The sequence below is a fragment of the Misgurnus anguillicaudatus genome, unplaced genomic scaffold, assembly GCF_027580225.2.
Source record: "Misgurnus anguillicaudatus unplaced genomic scaffold, ASM2758022v2 HiC_scaffold_28, whole genome shotgun sequence".
Lineage (NCBI taxonomy): Eukaryota > Metazoa > Chordata > Actinopteri > Cypriniformes > Cobitidae > Misgurnus > Misgurnus anguillicaudatus.
In genome coordinates, this window is record NW_027395278.1 from 6440984 (window position 1) to 6462567 (window position 21584).

Sequence of the window (21584 nt, forward strand, 5' to 3'; positions counted from 1 at the left end):
ATGGATTACTAAATTGACCTAAAATAAATGTTGTTTGTTGTTACCAGTTAACAGAATTGTCTTCTCTAACAAAAGAAGACAAATAAATCAAATGTTTTATACCAATTAATATGTATTTATAATAAAAGTGCATTATTTATTTATGCAAAGTGTCCATAAGATGATTTTATTGCTCACTTTTTAAGAGTGTAAATGGATAGTTCAATCAAAAATTTAAATTCTGTCATAATTTTCTCATCCTTATGTTGTTTTAAACCTGTATGAATTTATTTTTTTCTGATGAACAGAAGGTATTTTGATAAATGATGCTAAGCACACAGCTTATGGTGGAATTCAGTGCTTACCATCATTTATCAAAATACCTTCTTCATCATTTATCATAATACTTCCATAATATTTGATTTAATTAGTAAACAATGATTAAAATAAGATTTTAAAGAGATCATTTAAAGGCAGGATAGGCAGGAATTATCTAAAAAAACTTTTTTACAAATTTGTTTAAACTGTCTTCATATACCAATACATAATTAAAATGTAAGTACTCTGAAAAAAAGAGAGTATAAAACTCGATTGTTTGTAGACCTCTCAATGTTGTTTTAAACACAGCTAATTATTTCCATTCAGGATGAAACAAATGATTGGCTTGCGCGACTATCACTCTCTCTCGCAACCATGGCACAACCCCTCTTGCTACGGGATCTGCCCACAGTATTCACAGTATATTCAGAACTCACAGTACCTGCATATCCAGTCAGCGAAGCCAAACGAGGCAAAAAAAGGAAATAAACGAAGAAAACAAACGAGAGTAAATATCGCGTGGCTTTCCCCCGGGTCGACGATGCGGTTAGCGGTATTGTCTCCAGAGTGTAGTCCTCATCAGAGTCAACAATGCTTTCATCACGGAAACTCTTACATGCAAAACACCGTATATTTTATGAATCTTCCACGAAATTCACCTTCATCACAGTGTAACTGATGGTAATAAAAAAACTTGTATAAATGCAATCTATTTTTAGTTTTGTCTTATAAATATAACTAGCTCGTTTGTTACCGAATCAAACAAGATATATTTGAAACTTTACCAGTATCGATATGCTAGCTTAATAGTGAGTACTAAAAGCCATCATATTTGTTTATATTCATAGTGATAAGGTTAGGTGTATTATTACATGTGATTTTGACATGATGTTACTACATGCACCGCGCTCCCTTCTCTCCGCTCGTCTGAGGTAAATGCTTCTCCCAGCAGAGCCGGTCAGCGTCGCGCGTTCATGTGTTTTGGGGCGTGGCTTTAGAAGGAACCCAGAAGGGAGGGGGTGGAGTGAATGGAAAAATGAGCTGTGTTTAAAACAGTCGTGAGAGGTCTAGAGACACTCGATTTTTATACTCTCTTTTTCAGAGTACTTACATTTTACTTATGTATTGGTATATAAAGACAGTTTAAACAAATTTGTAAAAAAGTTTTTTTTAGATAATTCCTGCCTATCCTGCCTTTAATTCCTACTGGCACATCTGATTAAACTTTGTTCATGTGGTTTTGACAGAATGATTTTGATAGTGCAATCAGTACACATGTGATTGTTTTTAGCAACAATATTTGAGGAGTTTGGTTACAAAACGCGATAAACAGTATTAAAGGAACAGTATGTATTTGTGGCCAAAACTGGTACTGCAATCACAAAACTTGTGGCTAAAACTGGTACTGCAATCACTCAACTGGTGGCCAATACACAACATGACAACATAAACATCAGTTTAGTGCTGCAACTCCACTTTTTAAATGACAATATCCTGGCCAGACCACTGTTGTCAGTGATAAAAGTATTTGAAATGAAAATGATTTCTTAATGTTTAGTGACATATCAGGGACATTTTATGATTAATTGATATAAATTTCTTACATACTGTTCCTTTACAAAAAAAGCTACCGCCAAAATCAGTATTGTATGGTCAGTATTCAAAAATAAATTCTTAATTTTACACAAAATCCAATATCCGCCGTGTTATTCTGTCATCTTTTCTCTCTTTTTTCCCAAAACGTTATAAACGGCAGTCCTCCTTCTCTGCAAAATGCAATAAATCTGCTCAACAAATCACAGCGCACCATTCCACGCATTGTAAACAATAATGGTGGCACGTTGAATACACACAAAATCCTAGTTTTCTTCATCTACTTTGTACTTCATGATGAACAAATAAACAAAAACAAAATAATACTTTGATGGCATTCATAAACCTGTGGTGGTTTTCTGTGGCAGGGAAGAAACGTAAGCCATCAAAATCAAATAATTTACAACTGTGCTTGTTCTCACACGACAGCATCAAGCTTCTGTCATGCTAACACATTGTGAAAAACTTTCTTATGAAAAACTTTCCATTATTTTACTCGAAGTCAAAGAAAATCGAGCAAGACCTAAACATTTTACAGCTGATCGCTGTCAAAAAGTTCAGCGATGACTTCCCAAGGATGACATTTGCAATGACAGTGTTCTTAATGTTTATTTATTTAATCAGCGTATACCACTAGTCAACTAAATGAATATACAATGGCAAAGGTTAATGCACATTTATATATTGAGTCAATAGATTTATTGCATTTTGCAGAAAAAATAATCAGTTTTATAATATATCTTTGAAAATCAAATTATGGATTTGAATTTTTAATGTTATTTTACCCAAAAAGCTATGCTATGTGAAAGTTTGCAACAGAAAATAGTGGTTTTCATCTTGTCACTTTCTTGGTATAGAAAACACATTTTTACAGGAATTAGTCAAAATGGATTTATTCCGTTTTGGAACCAAACTCTTCATTTGATTCAGCTTGTTGCCATAGTTCATGTTTCATCATCACCATCAGTTGTGCTAAATGATCTGTAAACAAAGTGGTTTCTCTAGTTTCACTAACCTCCATGTCGCCTCCTAATTTCTGTTGCAGAGAAATACGTTTTTGAAAATCTTTCATCCTTCCCCTAACAGATGTTGTCCCGTGAATCATATAGCAGTCAGAGTCGACTAATCACATTCAACTCAAAAGTTTATACACTTAGAGCAGCTGAAGACATCATTCTGTTGTGAATTACACTGCATAATTATACATGTGTGCAGCTTTAGAAAGGGTTGTCTTGAGATTGATTCTCAGTGATGAGAGCTTTAAAGCCCGCAATCCCAGTTCCTGTGCATCTCTCTGCATATGAGTGGGGCTCATACAAATTACTGATGCATGTGTTAGTGTGTTTACCTTTCCTGTTTGCATTTTTCACTAGGTAATTAACTCACTACTCACCCGCGCAGACCGGTGCGTGTAAGATCCCAGAGAGCGAGTCTTTGCTGAGCACAGCTGTCTCTGTCTGCCTTTGAGGGCTTACAGGAAGTAGAGTAGAGGATTATAGCTGTTAGTGGAAAAGTTAATGAAAGTTGGCTGAAAGCTGAGATGATGTTTAGCATACAGTGTTTGTGGATAGAGGTGCTCAATTTTAGAGGATGTGGTGGGATTGGGAGGATTTTCAACACATTATAGCTGCATCTCAAAACTTTTTTGTTAGAAATAAACAAAACTCAGTTATTGAGCAAGAAGATAAAAAGTGTTCAAAATTGTCCCATTACCTAACCCTGATTCACATTGGTAGGCCTATAATAATAATTTATATGTTGAGCTGTTGGGAACCCTTTCAGTCTGACATCATCTGACCTCAACCCACATGAAGAAAAATACAAAGTAACTTGCAATTTTTGTTTACTACATCAAATACAATGTGATTTTTATTAAGGTCTGGTAGCAACAGCACATTTTCTGATTGGTCGATGCTCTTGACTCACATGTGCTGGGGTGCCTGCTTAGCAGCTTCCCGCACCCCAAGTGGGCAGACTCGTTCACTTTTCTTTCGAAAACCCCACCCAATGCAGAAAGAACCCAGCAAATTCCCATTAACACATAAACAGAACAATCGTGCAGCTTGTCTTAACATTTAAGCAGAACAGTTTGCTACAATAATGACTGAAGAGCACAACAAAAACAATAATGATGATTTACAGCCCAAGTCAAGTTTTTGTGAATGTGATCCGCTCATCCGAGCCCTCCATAACAAGCACAGAATAGCAGTAAAAAACTATGATCTTTCTTTATGTAACCTTTATGTTTGTTAACAGCTTCCCTGTCCTTATTTTCTCCAATGGTACGCAGCACATATATGAACTTCATCCTCTTACACTGATGTAAAGAGCGATTTTTGTTTCATTTATGAATTAGATTATAAAGAATGCAGACTTGTAAAAGCTTTACTTAAGCTACCTTCTGCAAACTATGGTATTTTCTAATTACTTTCTCAAAAGTGGTGGGACAAAAATGGGGAGGGGGCATACCACCCATCCCACCTGCAAATTACGCCTTTGCTAAGCATAAATAGAATTAAAATGTTCAGGTGCATGGGTTTATAGGTATTCATCACATCATGTTGTACTGATAATTAAGTTCATTACACTTGAGGTTTATGGATTTTAATTTAATGTAATTACTAAGATTTTTATATGTCCAGGAGCCTCATTTATAAAGTGTGCGTACGCAAAAATCCACGGCAAAGTCTATATTTATAAAAACTGTCTTTGACGTGGAAAAGTGCTTTGCGTCACGTCAGGGTCTGAGCAGATGTACGCACTTTTGCTTGTCCGATTGCTGCAGGTTTTTGAAATGTAAGCCATTCTTGCTGCTCAAAAAGGATTTAAACATTGGCAAGCGCTCTTTTATATGTCAGTGACATTAATTAGGCATCGTTAAAAGTCGGAGATCTGAAATTGTTCAGCTGCGCACGAGTTCAAGATCATTTGCGATTTATAGATTTCACATCTGAAAGAAAGGGGGAAGTGCGTTTTCTTTGCGGACGTTCGTTTTATGAATTACACGCAGGGTTTCCCGCAGAAAATGTGTTAGTTAAGGTGGTAGGGTTGGGGTGGGCGGGGCCAAGGGCGTGGCAATCAAAGGGGCAGGGCGTATGCGTCATGATGAAAATTTAAATATTTTAATAAAATAAATAAATAAAATATTTATTTTTAAAACACGAACTTAATTTTGAAGAAACTATGACAAATGATTATTAATGAATTAAATGTTTTTACCTCTAATGGGAATAGTTGCGTGGTGAAGTGAAACTAAAGGGTTAATAAACACAAACTAAACCAGATGGTGAACGATGATAGATCGTTGTAAAAACTGATTATTTCCCCTATTACATTATTTTGAAGGAGTGTAATTGTAGCATGTAAATAATGCACATAAATAAAGTGAGCAAGAGCGCTCAACAATTATATCTAATCAACAGGCACGTGAACCCCTGCAGGTTGTTCAAACAACAAAATCACCAGCTAACTTACTTTATAATTAGAAGAACTATAGACTAATACAATAACAGGCTTAAATAACCCCAAAACATAAGTCCACTTACAGTTCGCACGGACACGCGTTTTATCAACTGGCTATCCTCCAGACATGACGGACCACGTCTTATCTCATTTCGACCGTGTGGTGCGGGTGCACGCTCGAGGTGTGAAGCGCGTCTGCGCTACTCTCCGAGATGTTTTATCAACTGGCTAGTTATTATCCAGACAGTGACGGTCCGGACCACGTCTTTCACATTTCGGCTGTGTGGAGCGCCTGCATGCGGTGTGATGCGCGTACGCGCTATTCTGCGAGATGTGCTTGCCGATTTATTTATTATTTTTTTGGGACGACCTAGTTAAGGCGGTAGGGTTTCCAAGCTTAGGCGGGCCGCCTTAACTGAAATATGCTGCGGGAAACCCTGACACGTACACATTTTTGATCAATGATTGTAAGATCAAATATAGGATGGTTTCTACGCAGCATTTTTTAAATGAGGTATTTACATTTTAAGTGCCGTTTAGCATTTGGGTTTAAAGTGTACTACCAAATAAGTATGAAGAGTTTATTTTCCAAAACTCTGACTAAAAATTAATTATTAAAGACAGTCTGGAGAGTTTCCAGACAGCCTCGGCAAAACAACTGTTTTAATTAGATGAAGAGAAGGAAGCCGGTGAGCATGTATAAATATGTATACACTAGTGAGTCTCCAGCGCAACGTTAGATAGTGTTGTTAGTTTAACTGAGTGCTTTATGTCTCCTCCCTTAGCTTTGGGCCACATTACACTTTTGCTGAATAGATGGCAACCAATTTGTGTTACACTTTGAGCCTCTTCAGTTATATTGAAACACATAAAGTCTTTATAAAGCAATACACCAATAAACAGTTCATTTCATCTGGTCATTATCACAAAATTAGCTAAACTAGGTGATCAGGGCATGTCTTGTATTTACATTTGCGCTTTTGGCAGACGTTGTCTTCAAAAGTGAATTACATTGCATTTAAAGGAAAACACCACTGTTTTTCAATATTTTACTATGTTCTTACCTCAACTTAGACAAATTAAATACATACCCATCTTTTTTCAATGCGTGCTCTTAATCTTTGTACAGCACGTTGTGAATGTGTTAGCATTTACACTGAAAAAAATGATTCATTGAATTTAATAAAAATTTTTAAGGTAAGTGGTTGCAATCAATTTATTTAAGCTACATTTAAACAAAAGATTTATATTTTATTTTACTTTACTAATCTTTTTTGTTTAATTGTAGCTTAAATAAATTGATTGCAACCACTTACCTTAAAAAATTGATTAAATTCAATGAATCATTTTTTTCAGTGTAGCCTAGCCCCATTCATTCCTAAGGATCCAAACAGGGATGAATCTAGAAGCCACCAAACACTTCCATGTTTTCCCCATTTAAAGACATGAGTAGTTACACGAGTAAGTATGGTGGCACAAAACAAAACGTGGTGATTTTTTAAGCTAATAATATTGTATGGCGCAAGAGCATTTAGTTTGCAGCACCTCAACCTCTTTGCGCAGTAACATTCTCACTCCTGACTACTCCCCCTCTCGCTCAAACTTCCTTCAATATTACTGCGCCTGAGGTCGAAGTGCTGCAAATACAATATAGTTCTCATTTTTTATCTGCTTAAAAATTGTCACGTTTTATTTTTTATGCCAGCATACTTACTTTGTGTAACTACTCATGTAACAGTCATTAAAAAGGGAAACCATTGAAGTGTTTTGTGGATTCTAAATTCATCCCGGTTTGGATCCTAAGGAATTAATGGGGCTAGGCTAAATGCTAACACATTCACAACGCGCTGTACACAGATTAAGTGCACACATTAAAAAAAGATAGGTATGTATTAATTTGTCTCGGTTGAGGTAAGCACATAGTAAAATATTGAAAAACGGTGGTGTTTTTCTTTAAGCTATACATTGTTTTGAGTTTTTATTAACTTAACTGTTTATTAACCTTCTTAACTTAGTAGCACAGCTACAAAAATAGGTTTCCTGGAAAATCTATCAGTTACATTGATATTAGTGACAACGCAGTAATACAAACATATTTCATTGGTGAATGTCACAATGTAGTAATCTGGGAATGGTGCAGCAGGTGTACAATAAACTTATTTTCTGTTTTTTTTTTTTAAACAAAAGTTAAACAAAAATAGATCATGTGTCATACTGTACCAAAATATACCTTGGGAATACAAAATTTAAGCCATGTGACTGGTGTGTGAGGAAGACTGAAGTTATTCACACATTAATGCTCTTAAATTTTTATTATCCTCTTACCTGTCACAGATAAATGAAGTGTGTGTGCACTGCAGTGTCTTCGCTTTCTTCCTATGTTGTCAAAAGCTCTCGAGTCTGTGTCGTAATTTTTACAAACATAAAGCAATATCTTTTTTATTTTTTAAGATACTTTTTTATATTTTTATTTAATTTTTGGTGCTTGACAGCTCAGTTTCAATCACTACTATTTAGAAGTGTTTGACATAAAAGCAGTCAAATGTAATATTTAGGGCTGTCAAAAGATTAATCGTGATTAATCACATCCAAAATAAAAGTTTGTGTTTACATAACATGTGTGTGTGCTGTGTATAATTATTATTTATATTAAAAAAACACACACAATCATATATTTATATATCGTATATATTTAAGATTTTTTTTAAATATTTTTTATATAAAATATTTATATTTCTATATAATATAAATTATATAAATATATATACAGTGTATATATGCAAATATTTCTTAAATATACATGAATGTGTGTGTATTTTTATATACATAATATTTACACACAGTACACACACATATGTTATGTAAACACAAACTGTTATTTTGGATGCAATTAATCGCGATTAATCTTTTGACAGCCCTTGGCTTCTCATTCGCTTGCACACACTTTGTGTTCTGTTTCTATTTTGCCCCTTCACCCCATGTTAAAACCTCAGAAGAGCTACTGCTGTCTCACACACTGGCTGGCTGTCCATCCAGAGTTTGACAATCCACTGACAGCTGGAGTGATCCATGGGAGATGGAGAATGGGAGTGTAACAGACAGAAGGGAGACAATATTGTTAGAAATGGGGGATGTCCAGTTGGAAAGAGAACTGTTTTTTTTTTTACAAACCCCAGTAAACAGGAAAAGCCATTTAAATAACTGAATGACGAAAACGATCTGTGATGGGTAGATGACCACACACAAATTATCTCTACCTGGGCCTTGGAGAACAAGAAGGTATTAGTTTTTTCAACAAAAGATACGCATTTTGCTGATTCAGAAGATGCACATGGACCTAAAATCTGGTAAAATGCTTTAATACCTAAAAGCATAAAGATAATGAAGTTTGTGTATTTGGGGTACTTATTGTCATAATGCAGTTTACCACAAATACTAAATGAATAAAACAAAAACATGTTGAATTAACTCACAAAAATCCTATGCTTTTATATATAATGTTAAACTGGTCCAAAGACAAAGAGGTCTTGATGTTCTGGCTATGTACTGCATAAATATTCATGTGACTTAGCTTTAAAGCTCACGTAACACATGCTGTTTCTGCATTTCTGATGTTAATCTGGAGTACCTATAGAGTAGTATGACATCCTTTATATCTCCGAAGAGTCTTCAGTTTAATCAGATTTATAAAAGAAAGATTAGCTTTACCAAATCTTTCCGATAACGTACAAAAAAATTAAGAAGGAGGAGTTACTACCACGGCTGGAGCGAGTACGAGTCATGCAACACTATACAACACTTATAACTTATGATTCATGTTTGTGTCATTTATATAATATGAACGCGCCAATTTCCAACATAAGACAGAAGTCTTACTTACCGCATGCAACTCGTCATGACCCGGTTGGGAAAATCCACCGCATCAAACACACACGCAAAACGCCGCTGCTACCCCGGATAATAAACTATATCCATTGTTTTCATAAGGCTGACTTTCTTCTCCTTACATCCAAAAACACACTTCTTCATTCGTGCCAATGTTGAGTTTTGAAATTAAACAAAGCTGTGTCGCATGATAAGATGTTTGTAAGTTCTAGCGTCTCCCGCTGATTGACGGGTACGCAGGGTTTTCCGGGGGAAGTGCCCATATAAAGAAGTGATACGTATAGAAAACCCCTGAAACGTCAGTTGGACCTGTAATCGAAAAAAACTTTCTGAAACTTGTACGAACCCTGGCGAAGTGTTCAGCACAGAAATACTCTGTAACACGCCCAAATGCTTTTTGACACTTTGCCTACGTTTAGCATGAGGAAACAACTCTATAACTGTGTTAATAAGTCAGAATGCTTGAAATACCATTGAACCCCCCCCCCTTTAATTGATAAAACTCGCTAAAATACTGAATGTAATGATATTTTAAATGATGAATGTATAAATATTAACCCACATACATGTTTAAGTGGAAATACATTTAAACAAATATTAAAATATATGGTGTGCATTTGTGTCATAGATTTCAACCGAAAAAGCTTAGTACTAGCAAGAATTTGAATTGAATGTGCGGCAGCCAAAACCCACATTCACTTATGATACACAAACACGCATGAATACAGGTATGTACTATACACCTACAAGTGTCCTCTTCTCCATAATTACACCCAAATAGGCCCTGAACATCTAAAAGCCTTTCATTTAATACGTGGTACAGTTCTATCTGTCTGCAATACTTTGACCATGGTGTGTGTGACTGTGTAAAGGTCCATGGAGATTAGTGTTGGATGTGGTCTTTTGCTCTTTAGTGTACAGTATAGTGAATGTAATCCGAATTGCCTGCTGTGAAAGGACCCAGCTCTTACCTTTTCACTACAGGGTGTGTAGCAACAGCTGTTCTTACGACTTTCTCACAATCCTGTTTACACCTCATAGATGCTCCTCCCTCACATACCAAATTACAAAACTGGCAAATCAGCTTCGCCAGTGGCTAAAACTGTCGGAAACATATTGATGAAACATACATTTTTTTTCATCTTAAACATTATTTGAGTTCTATATACCGAAAGAATCACTCACATAATTCTTGTTCTTTAATGCAAGATACCAATTTTATAAGTCTACATGTAACTTGCCTAGATATTGTTTAGTGATTATAGCAGTCAGACTTCTAAAACATCCTATATGACTCATGTGCCTAATGCAGAAGAGGTCATGTACAGTCTGATTAAATTTTTTTACTGTCTTCAGCTATGTTTTCAATTTCAGCTAAGCAGCTGGTTTCCAAACCCTGCTAATATTGGCATCTAGACTGACTGATCAGCACAGAAACTCTTTTTCAGGCATAGTTATCAAACATCTGATTATTTCTTTTTTAATACACTTTACAAACTCTTCTATCATCTCTGATTATTTTCTCTTTTTTCTATTTTTCCTGCATCACTGTTTCCTTTCTCCTGTGTTTTTCCAGTATCTCAGAAGCTTCCCCATCCCTGTATTTCCCATCTTCTCTTTTCACACTTGTATCTTATCATCATTCGTTTTAAAGACAGTCTGACTAGCAGGCCGAGGGCACACAAGAAGTCGTTTATCCTTCTGTTCAGTCTCTGTTCTTTAGTGCATCACTAATCGGCAGATAGTCTCCTACATTCATCCCCAGAGCTTCATAAAAACCACAACTGGCTTCCAATAAAGTCACACAATGGCCAACTACAAGCCCCAAGGCCAGGGGTCTAACCCACATCATGCCTTGTATTCTTTTGCTATTTCACACATACTTTCCATTTTTCATAATTTTCTTTCTGGCTATATTAGATGGTACTATCTATGAAAAACTGTATTTTTTCTCTTAAAGCTAACTTTTTTGAATAGATACCTAAAATCCTTGAGTATAGTTTTTTACCTGACGTGAGGGGTTCTGGTGGACCAATCACAGCGCTTGTGTCCACGTAGAACTGACGCGTTAAAAATTTTGCGAGTTACAGATCAGGCTACGCAGAGCTACGCACATAACCTACGGTGTAGAGCTTACGCACGACTATAAATTAGGCTTAAGGTACACTCTGTAGTTGTCACTGGGGAAGTATCCTTTTAAAAAGGACACATTTGCACCTATATTAGTATCGTAATATGGTACATATTGGTACCAAAGTGTGCATATTATTACCTCAAAGGAAGATATTGGTATCAAATGTATACATATCTGTAGCCTACCTAAAAAGTACATATGAGTAGGCCTACCTTTTAAAAGGCTACTGCCTCAGTGACAGCTAGGGATCAGTTTTGGCCATTTTTTCTGACAGTGTATCCAAGCTTCAGTAAGTATGGATTTTGATTCATATACAAGAAAACAGCTCTAGTCTACCTCACTATCGTTTTGAGAAATCCAACTCAAATGGGAGTGAATGCTTTGAGAAGAACGGCAAGGAGTGGGCGGGGCACATGATATAATAGGCTATCTAGTCCAGGTACATCTTAACAAATATTAAGATTTACTAAGAATAGCTGTTTTACAGAGATAATTTAACAGGAAAATCATAGTTGATGGCAAGCCAGACGCACGCAGACAAACCGAGCCTGCGTCCCAATTTGCCTACTAATAGACCCTTTTACAGCGCATGTGATCTAATAGCCTGCGCGCACATTTTGGCAATGGAAGTGGTGTTATTCCCCAGTGGTTCTAACGTGTTAGCAACTCAGAAGGTTTATTAAAACGGTTTCCCAGCATCAAAATGTTTGGTTGTTGTGTTTGGTTGCACTAATATAATATACTAATATACGTACTGTATATATGTATCTGGACACTTTATCCAGATACTCATCTGCTAACATCTTCTATCCACTCCACTATAGCAGTGGTTCTCAAACTGGGGTCCGGGGCCCCCAGGGGGGCCGCGAGATGGTGCCAGGTGGGCCCCAGTTTTATGACATTTTATAAAATACATTAATTTATCATAAATTCTGTGAAATTAAACCTAAAAAAAATAAGGCAGCACTACTTTGTATAATTTAATGTTTTGTTTAATTAAAATGTGAAGTTTTAGAACTGTTTTTTGTCATAAATTTTCTTGGGGGGGGGCTTGCAAGGAATGTACCGTACACAAAGGGGGCCGCACGCTGAATAAGTTTGAGAACCACTGCACTATAGTACACGGATCTGGTAGCTGTGTTGAAAAAGTTAATAATGTGAACTTTTTAAAATAACTTTCTCTGTGTTGCTTCACTGCTGATTCTTGACATACTTCCATTGCCAAACTGCGTGCGCAATCGCTGCCACCTCATCATTGTGTACAAACAGAAAAAGGGTCTATTCTATGCCCTAAAAGTACAGTATGTGCAGTTTTTGTTATGAAAAAGTATAGACTTTTGAGTGCATTAAAGGAGATCCTAAATCTAATTCCGACTACTGCTTACTACTACATGATACTACATGACCCTTCAATAGCAGTGAATTATCTTGTGCTGTAACAGTAGTACATGATCCGAGCACATCGCTGTGATTTGAATATGAGAAAGCAAAACATAAGCCCCTGGCCACCAGGTAGGCTGGCTTCATTCCCCTGGCATTGAATGGGAGATTATTATTTTCATGCTGGGCTTCTTGTCATATCTCTGCCTGCTGGGAGTCTTATCAAATGTAAATATACACTGCAATGCGCTTCATGCCCCGGCTCAGCTGTTGTTTTCTTTACACCCTACCACCATCCACCACTCCCTCATGGCCTTCCACAAAACTCTCACTTTTCAGCTCTGCCTAGTTTGAGATTATAATTAAGATGGGGTTTTGGGAATCCTGGGAATATTTTATTGTTGAAATTTCTAAAGGTAGTTGTTATTGATAAACAGTTTTTTTTATTAAAATCTTATATTAGTTGTTTTACTTAGACAAAAACAAGATTAACAGAGTACAAATAAGGACTTTCCTCAAGTAATCGGCATTGTCTTTTGCACATCTGTCTTTTGCGATGGTTGTGTTATATTACATATACTAAGACACTTGAGGACCCCATAAAGTCCATACAAATTATAAAGCTTTGGGTTAGCAGAACAAACGCCGAGGGCATACTGATTAAATTAACCTTAAAGTCACTTTGAATTAAAGCATTTACCGAATGCATAAATGTATGTAATGGAAGTCTTAATACAGAAAAATATGTAAAACAAGCACCATTTATTCTCTTCACCGTTTTTCTCTTGCTCTCTATAGGACCCTGGATTTGCTTCCTTCATCATTGACCAGCTGCAAGTACCTGATTGGCCAGCAAAACGTGGGCATGAAGAAACAAGGTGCCATGTGTGTGCCACACCAGCACAGCAGCTAAGACAGCAAGCACTCCAGGATCTATACCTGGATTCTGACATGCCATCATTGCCTCCCAACACCTACCCTGGACATCCCACCAGGTTGACCACTCACAGCGTGGTAACTCTTTCCTCTAGAGCTGCAAAATCCAGGATACCTCACCCAGCGCACAGCATCCTGCCCGTGGGTGAGAGACAGCGTGAGATGGGCTGGACCCAGAACCCGTCTTCCAGCACTGCTGCACTGAAGCCTGGTGTACAGGTGACTGTGAGTGGAAGACCTTTGACGGGAGCCATCAGCTCAGTCACCATTCAAGCCCAGCAGTACCTGGAAGGGATGTGGAGCATCTCACGTGTAAACAACTTCCTGCCTCAACCAAGCCCAGTATGCAACCTTTTGTTATAAGCATTCTTAGTTTCGATTTTTTTTTATTTGTAGATTTGAAATTATACATTGAGTAAGTGGTTACCAACTAATGCATACGATCATATGCACAACCTGTTTATGTTAGTCTACCATTGCCTTTCCTCCCAAAGAAAAACTGTTTGTCTTCATAATCATTTATTAAAATGTAACAACTTGCCTCTGCAGGATTTAACCCCTCCCATTTAACCACCTGTCATATTGATGACAACTTTACACGATTAAATTACTTGGCAATTTGAATGAATAGCGTTTGGTTAAGTACACCTGAAATGCCTGCACATGTAAGATTAAGTGTTGATACTACATGCTGTATCTCATTTCATTTGATTATAAATTTGTAGTTTGACATTTGTTAACGCACCCACAAACTTGAGTGAGTGATTTGGAAATTTAAATCACATTATGGATAGTCAGAGGAGTTGTTTTATTACTTTATTGATGGGCCGTTTCACTGCACTGTTACATTCCACAGTGAACTGCACTTGTGTGCTAAGTGCCCAGCTTTGGTATGTCAACCAAACAAAATAACTAAGCTATTCATGTCCAACTTTAATGGCAGATGCTCTTTTCTATCAAGAGCAATCTCATTTTTAACCCAAATCACCGCTTTTTTATAGTATTGATGTTTCTTTCACAATGCCGGCAATTGCCACTGATAGGGTTCTTTTGTTCTTGCCAACAGTGAAGCTATTGGTGAACAGCGGTGAATTTCCTCTGTGCACTAATGTCAATAAGCGCCGACACACAAGCTTTTAGCAACCAGCATGTGCTTTTGCACAGACAAAGCAAAAAGCTCTTGAAAAAATGAAAAGCAGACCAACTGCTGGCCCAGTTCATGTATAAAACCAACAGAAGCTCTCTGCCTGGCGGTGCTCACCCACAAACACAACTAAGATTTACATGCAGGCTATGCATGTACACTACTGAAACAACTTTGAGTGGATACTTTACACTTGCATTTGGGATTTTATAATATGAAAAGACTTCCTGTGAAGTGAAGTTTCCAATCTCCATGAAGAACCTTTAAAAGGATAGTTCGGTCAAAAATAAAAAGTACTCCATGATTTCCCTACTGAAAAATCCAGCTAAAACCAGCATAAGCTGGTAGCTGGTTTTAGCTGGCTTTAGCTGGTTTAAGGTGGTTTACGCTGGTCCTCCCAGCCTGACAAAGCTGGTCATGCTGGTGGGCCAGCCGGTATTCCAGCCTGACCAGCTAAGTCCAGCTAGACCAGCTTAAAATGTGACCAAAACACGGCTAGACCAGCTTGCTACACCAGCAAAACCAGTTTCCTACACCAGCAAAACCAGCTAAAACCAAGCTGGAGACCAGCTAAAACCAGCTCACCAGCTTATGCTGGTCTTAGCTGGATTTTTCAGTAGGGTCACCATCCCAGACTCATGGAGATAAGTAGCACGAAGTGTGAAAACATGTGCAATACATACGGCAAATTCCAATTTTGTTTGGATATGATACGCCAGTCCTTTTACATTAACTTAATACAGTGCATCTTTTGTGTCATTTTATGCGTAAATTTTTTACCATTGTCGCTTGGGTTTGGGGTTAGAGCAATTTTTTGTTACATAAAATGGTAAATGGACTGCATTTATATAGCGCTTTTCATAGGCCAATGGCCATCCAAAGCGGTTTACAATTTTGCCTCACAATCACCCATTCATACACTGACGGCCGTGTCAGCCATGCAAGGCGCCATCCAGCTCGTCGGGAGCAGCTGGGGTTAGGTGTCTTGCTCAAGGACACCTCAACACTTGGTCAGGTGTAGCCGGGGATTGAACCACCAACCTTCCGATTTGTAGACAACCTACATGAACCACTCAACCACTGACACCCAAACACCAATTCTAACCCCAGCTCCTAGTGACCATGGCTTAAAAATAGACAAAAACATGGAGAAACCTATATATTAAATTAAATCCCAAATCTAACCCCAAACCCAAGCGAAAACGGTTTAAAAAACTGGAAAAAAAAATAGAGAAACCAATACATAAAATTACACAAAAAATGCCGCGTATTAAGTGAACGTGAAGGACTAGCGCATCATATGCATGAAAAATTGGAATTTGGCGTATGTATGTGTTGCATAAGTTTTCACACTTCGTGCTATTTATACGCATCTACATGAGATATATATATGTCCTAGGTCTTCCAATCTTTATAACGGATGAATATGGGGTGGCTCCTTCATGTCCAAAGAATGTGCATCAATCCTTTGCAAAAATAAACCACATGGCTCCAAGGGGATAAATAAAGTCATTATGAGGGCAATCGATGCGTTTCTGTGAGCCATCTTAGAGGCTGTTTATAGAGTGTATTAAAATGCGGTTTGGTTCATAATAGGTTCACAAGTGAATAAAACTAAATACATGTGTAAACAGGGTGTAAAACATTTTGAGCTCATCCACTTTCGACCACATTCAGAGGATGTCGAAAACGCTTTCGACCAGATTGCTTTTGGGATGTAGGCGCTCATGTGATTGAATGTGTTTGAGAAGCAACTGTCGCTCTCCGCCTCTTGATCTAATCTGATGTACCGAGCACAATGTTATTTTGTTGGACATGACTTCTAGCGCAAACCAACAGTGTTCAGCCAATATTTAGGCTTTCATTAATAAAACCGCAATATTTAGGCTTTCATTGATAAAACCGCAATTTTTAGGCTTTCATTGATAAAACTAAAGCGGCTACTCTCAGCCTCTTTTATATTTGTTTCATTGCAACCATGCGCGAGCTTATTTCATTAATAGCTCTGAAAAATTACAGAAAGCTCTTACATGCACATGTACAAAAATCTGTGCAGCATGTTTAGTAATAACACAAGCAGCGGACATAATATTAGTTTGCATCAATTTAAACGTGTAATTTCTCCTGCCCATGTTTAAACAAAATCAGAGGGACTTGCCAATGCCAACAGTCTCCACAGACCATCCCCTCAAAGTAATCAGGATCAGAAGCAGTTGAAAATGGACAAAAGAGAAGGATTAAAATGGCAGGTGTAAACGTGAATGTGTCTCTCTCATCCACTTGTGGTCCGATTGACGGAAACGCATCTTAATACCAGGTATAAACAGCCAGCCCCTTACTGTGGGTTCACACAGCTGCGTTTGATACATCAAATTCGCGTCTACCACGTCTAGTTTGCCGCTTGAACATTTTGAGTTTACTCGCTTCATTCACTCGTGAAATTCTAGTCATCGAGACATTCACGCGGGAATTCACGTCATGTGAGGGGCTTCTGCGACTCCGCTTGCTTCCTGTAATCACGTCACTATTAGAGCAAGCTCCTGATTGGTTAATGTGGCGCATTTTTCCGCCACAGTTCACATTTTTCAATTCGTGCCATTCGCGAATGAGGCGGAATCGCGTCTAATGCGCTGCACTAAATGCCTCATTCGCGCCGCGAGACCTCTAGACGAACGTCAACGCCTCTTCACATTGACTTAACATTGAAATCACTCATGCTTGACGCCTCTACCACGGCTGGTGTGAACGCAGCATTAGACCCCTCTGCATGCAAACGAGAGTATTAATGTTGTGTACACACTTTTTTTATTGACGTATGACAAATGCAGAGGCACTGAACAACCCTCCTCATTCCTCATAACCCATAAAATATTAATATTCGATCCAACAATGGGTTAAAACAACCCCAGCTTTTAGAGCTAAAACAATGCAGAACAGATTAAATTACAACCAAACAAGTTGGGTTTGTCCCATTCTGACACAATGCTGGTTTGAAAAAAACACAGCATTTATTTAGAGTGTAATGACATCATAATGTCTATTTATTTTTAAACTCATCATCTCCAGTGATCGGTCATAAAAAAGTTATGTTTGGCTAGCTATGCTGACCTATTCTGATATGCCCAATTCACAGATCAATGCCTGTTAGATAAAACAAAAACATGTCATATTCAACGAATATCCCGTTTAACAGGTTACACAGAAAAATAAAACGATTGCTAATGCAGCGTCATGTTGCCTTTAAGCTTGCCGTATATCTATCACAGTTATCTATCTAAAATGACAGACAAGGCTGTGATTAATAGTTTGTCTCAATATAGTTTATAGCCTCTTTATGACGTGCTTTAAAGAAACGAAAACATTTGACTGAAACCTGATGAGTTTCAACTTGAAAACGTCTTGAGCTGACATTATGTCAGCTTTATTGCTTTTGTAGATGGCAGATAAAATTATTAGAGCAGAGCGAAGTGGGATTTTCCACCGGAGTATCGAATGGGTTGAAATGACCTACTGGCCTACTGGGAGCGCAAGACCAGGAATCCTTAAGCAGCTTGAACAGACTGTGCACTGCCTGAGCTGAAGAAAAAGAGAGATGATATCCTGCTTCTTTTCATCTAAGAAATTCTGAATCAGATGTTGATAGTTGGATTTTCTGGTGAGGGTGTAGGGAATACCTGATTTTATCGAGCGCTCTAAGCACGCTGCAGCTGTACTTTAATGACCCGACCTGGGGATACAGCATGCTCACCTCATGCTCCATGTCTGACACACATGAAAACTGCTTGACTGGAGGGCTTAAGTCCTCAAAAACCCACAGTGTTCGGTTGACAGCTGCTGCAGTGTGCGTGCACACAAGCTTATGCCTAATGTCTGCATTTGTGCTTTCCAAATTCGGTATCACCCCTACTGTGAGGCCCATTTAACCGTCTTGGTGATGTGTCATCTGACACTCATTTCATCCTTATCTGTGCATGGGGGTTTAATGTGCCGTCCAGACAGCCACCATTCGTTCTCAGTGTGACGCAGTTTTGATTTATCGCGCCTCATCTGAAAGCGGAATGCCATGTGCTGGGATATGATTCCTTGTCATGTCACTGATCCAGCATTGATGTTTTTTTGCATTGATGACTGCACGAGTGTTGTGTTCATTTATGCCTTTCTGACTTTTCAGAAAATGTACTTTTCTTTTTTAAAGTCGACAGCTGTAAACTATTGCTTATATAAAAACGGCTTTGACAGTTATCAACTGTGTTCATTGTCAAAAAACTAATCGAAATTTTAGTCATGCATTCCATGTTATTTTGAACCACGCATTTGTCAGCTCCACAACCAAATTGACAGACATAATTATTGACTTGCACTATAAACAGAAGACAATTACAGACATAAACACAAGCCTGAGGCGTTTGAATAAACAGACATAAACAAAATCAAAAATCATTTGTTCTGCTTTGATTAGAACTCTCTCGAAACTCAATTGCAGCTTGAGGTAATTGTATTTTCTCAACCAAGTTCAACAAAGTGCAGATTAGAAACATCTCAAACTGGACGCTGCTTGTCTGGCTTTATCTGTTGGAATGATACCACCACGTGTCTGCGGTTCTGTAATGTATGGCGCTCATATGTCATGCTAGCTATATAAATAGGCTTCCTGTCAGTTATGTCGACACATCGGGCACATTGGATGGCATATGCTTCATAAACCGATTCTTAATGCTGTTATTTTAGTTGCCAGACATCAATCCAGAGCAAACACGAAGCCAGCCATTATGCACAGCCACCACAACGTAGATGTCAGTTGCTCAATCTGTTTAACTCATGCCAGACTCTTGGATAAAGCCCAACCTTACCTGTGGGTTCTTTGCGTGCTGCCTTCATACAAAACAACCACTTGACAGGTCATATTGATTGTGGGTTTAAGCTGCTCACTTACTCACAGGCCTCAGAGACAAAGAGCGGCTCTGGTAAAATAATGAAAACGTCCCTAAATTAATGGTTTCAGTTTGAGGGGCGAGCAGGGACTAGACGTCATTCTAAAAACTTTTTGATTTGTGAAAAGGCTTTGACATGCAAGACTATGTACATTTCAAATATAAAACTTACTCGAAATCTCAGTTCTTTCACTGATTTGCTGTTTAGATTTCACTGGAGTCAGTAGCTTCTTTACATGGTTGCTTTTCGCAAGATCAGTCAACCACCTCCCTACTGTATATAAGTCATGAAAGCCCTGATGGATCCACATCTGAATCCACATCTATCTCTGGCTTAGAAGTGGACACTATATGTAAACCAGCTCAATCTCTGCTCCTCCCTGGTGGCATTTTTTATGTCTTTGCTTGTGTAATTTTCGATAAATGCATGTACGTAATTGTTTTAACTCTTAAATGTGACCTTTAAAACATAATTCAAGGAACCGGCTTTTGTTCCATGTAATAACCTGCTCTACTTTGTCTAGCTGTTAGCAAACCTACGTTTTAAGGTGTGATACTTCATGGCCTAGGTGCAGGATTCTTAGGGCGCACTCATAATATACCTAACACAAATGAACCGTGCCAGATTGCGATTGTCTCCCCTTCCTTCTCCCCAAGAATTTTGATTTGGATAATGTGAGTGCGCCCTTACAGCTGCAAACAAGTGTGAAGCATCTCTCTTTTCCTCCTCAGACACAAGCCCTCATGAGTCAAGGAGAACAGAGCGACTCGTCCTCAGACACATCCATCTCTAGAGTGTCTCTAACACCCTCCAGACGGAAAAGCCCGGTTCAGTTTGGCCAGGACGTGTCCTCTTCCATCCAGCAGCCAAGCTCAGCTACAACATCCTTCTTCATCAAGTAAGAAAATCATTGAATTTGCTTGACATTAGCTTGAATGTGGCCATGCATGTTTTTTCTTAGATGCCTTTGGTACTCTTCTTTACGTATGAGCAGACTATGCAGGTTTTGCACTTGTTATTATGCGATATGCTATTGGGCGGGTTATAGGAACATCTCTAGAATAGTCCTGGAAAGTACATATGACATTGTCCCCAAGCCAACTGACAACATGGGACATTAAAGAGTGATCAGTGGGCCTTTCCCTGGGTGGAGAACTCAGACAGCCCAGTCTTCAAATCCGCTTGGGATATTGCCACCTGCCCAAGCACATCCAGGTCAATCTGACACAACAGACAGACCTGACCCCATGTAGAACAAGGTTAATTTTTGTGCTCTGATTTATTTTGCTTGTCTGTTTTCTTTGGAGTTGTTCTCAAAAGAGCGGATATGAGGCTGCTATGTCACAGAAAGACTGAAAGAGAGAGAGAAAATATATTTGTTTTCCCTTCTTAATTTAACTCCTGGCTGAAAGCAGCAGGAAATTTTGTCGGGTACCACCTCATGTTTCATCCCAAATACTGACACGTGCCAAGAATTTTGATGTTGTTGTTCGGAATGAGTTGCGTTCCTGGAATAGTAGTCAAAAGATTAGGAAACATAGTGGTGTAGTGCAGGATATACATAGGTATACAGAGTAAACCCACTTCATATTAGATGGCATGGGCTATACCCACTTCTGCTTTAAATAAATTGTGTCATAAATTAACAGTATACTCACTTCTTCAGGCACCACTACACACACCACTGAGGACACACATAACCTTTACTTTAATACAGCAAAAGCTAATAAATGTAAACTAGTATTGCAGAGTATCCTAAATTGTATCATGGCCATAGCCAGGGTTTGGAAATTAGTGAGGTCCAGGGAGGGGTAAGAGTTA

The 21584-nt window shown here is 38.2% G+C and overlaps 1 protein-coding gene across 2 annotated transcripts in view; it reads left to right on the forward strand.

The window, feature by feature from the left end:
- The window catches only part of LOC129417557 (kinesin-like protein KIF26A), a 106990-nt gene that overhangs the window by 26892 nt on the left and 58514 nt on the right, over window positions 1-21584 (forward strand). For both annotated transcript variants that reach the window (XM_055172314.2, XM_055172315.2), the window contains exons 3-4: window positions 13550-14029; window positions 20495-20661. In XM_055172314.2, coding sequence (XP_055028289.2) covers window positions 13550-14029; window positions 20495-20661 — 647 coding nt within the window. The remainder of the gene's footprint in view (window positions 1-13549; window positions 14030-20494; window positions 20662-21584) is intronic.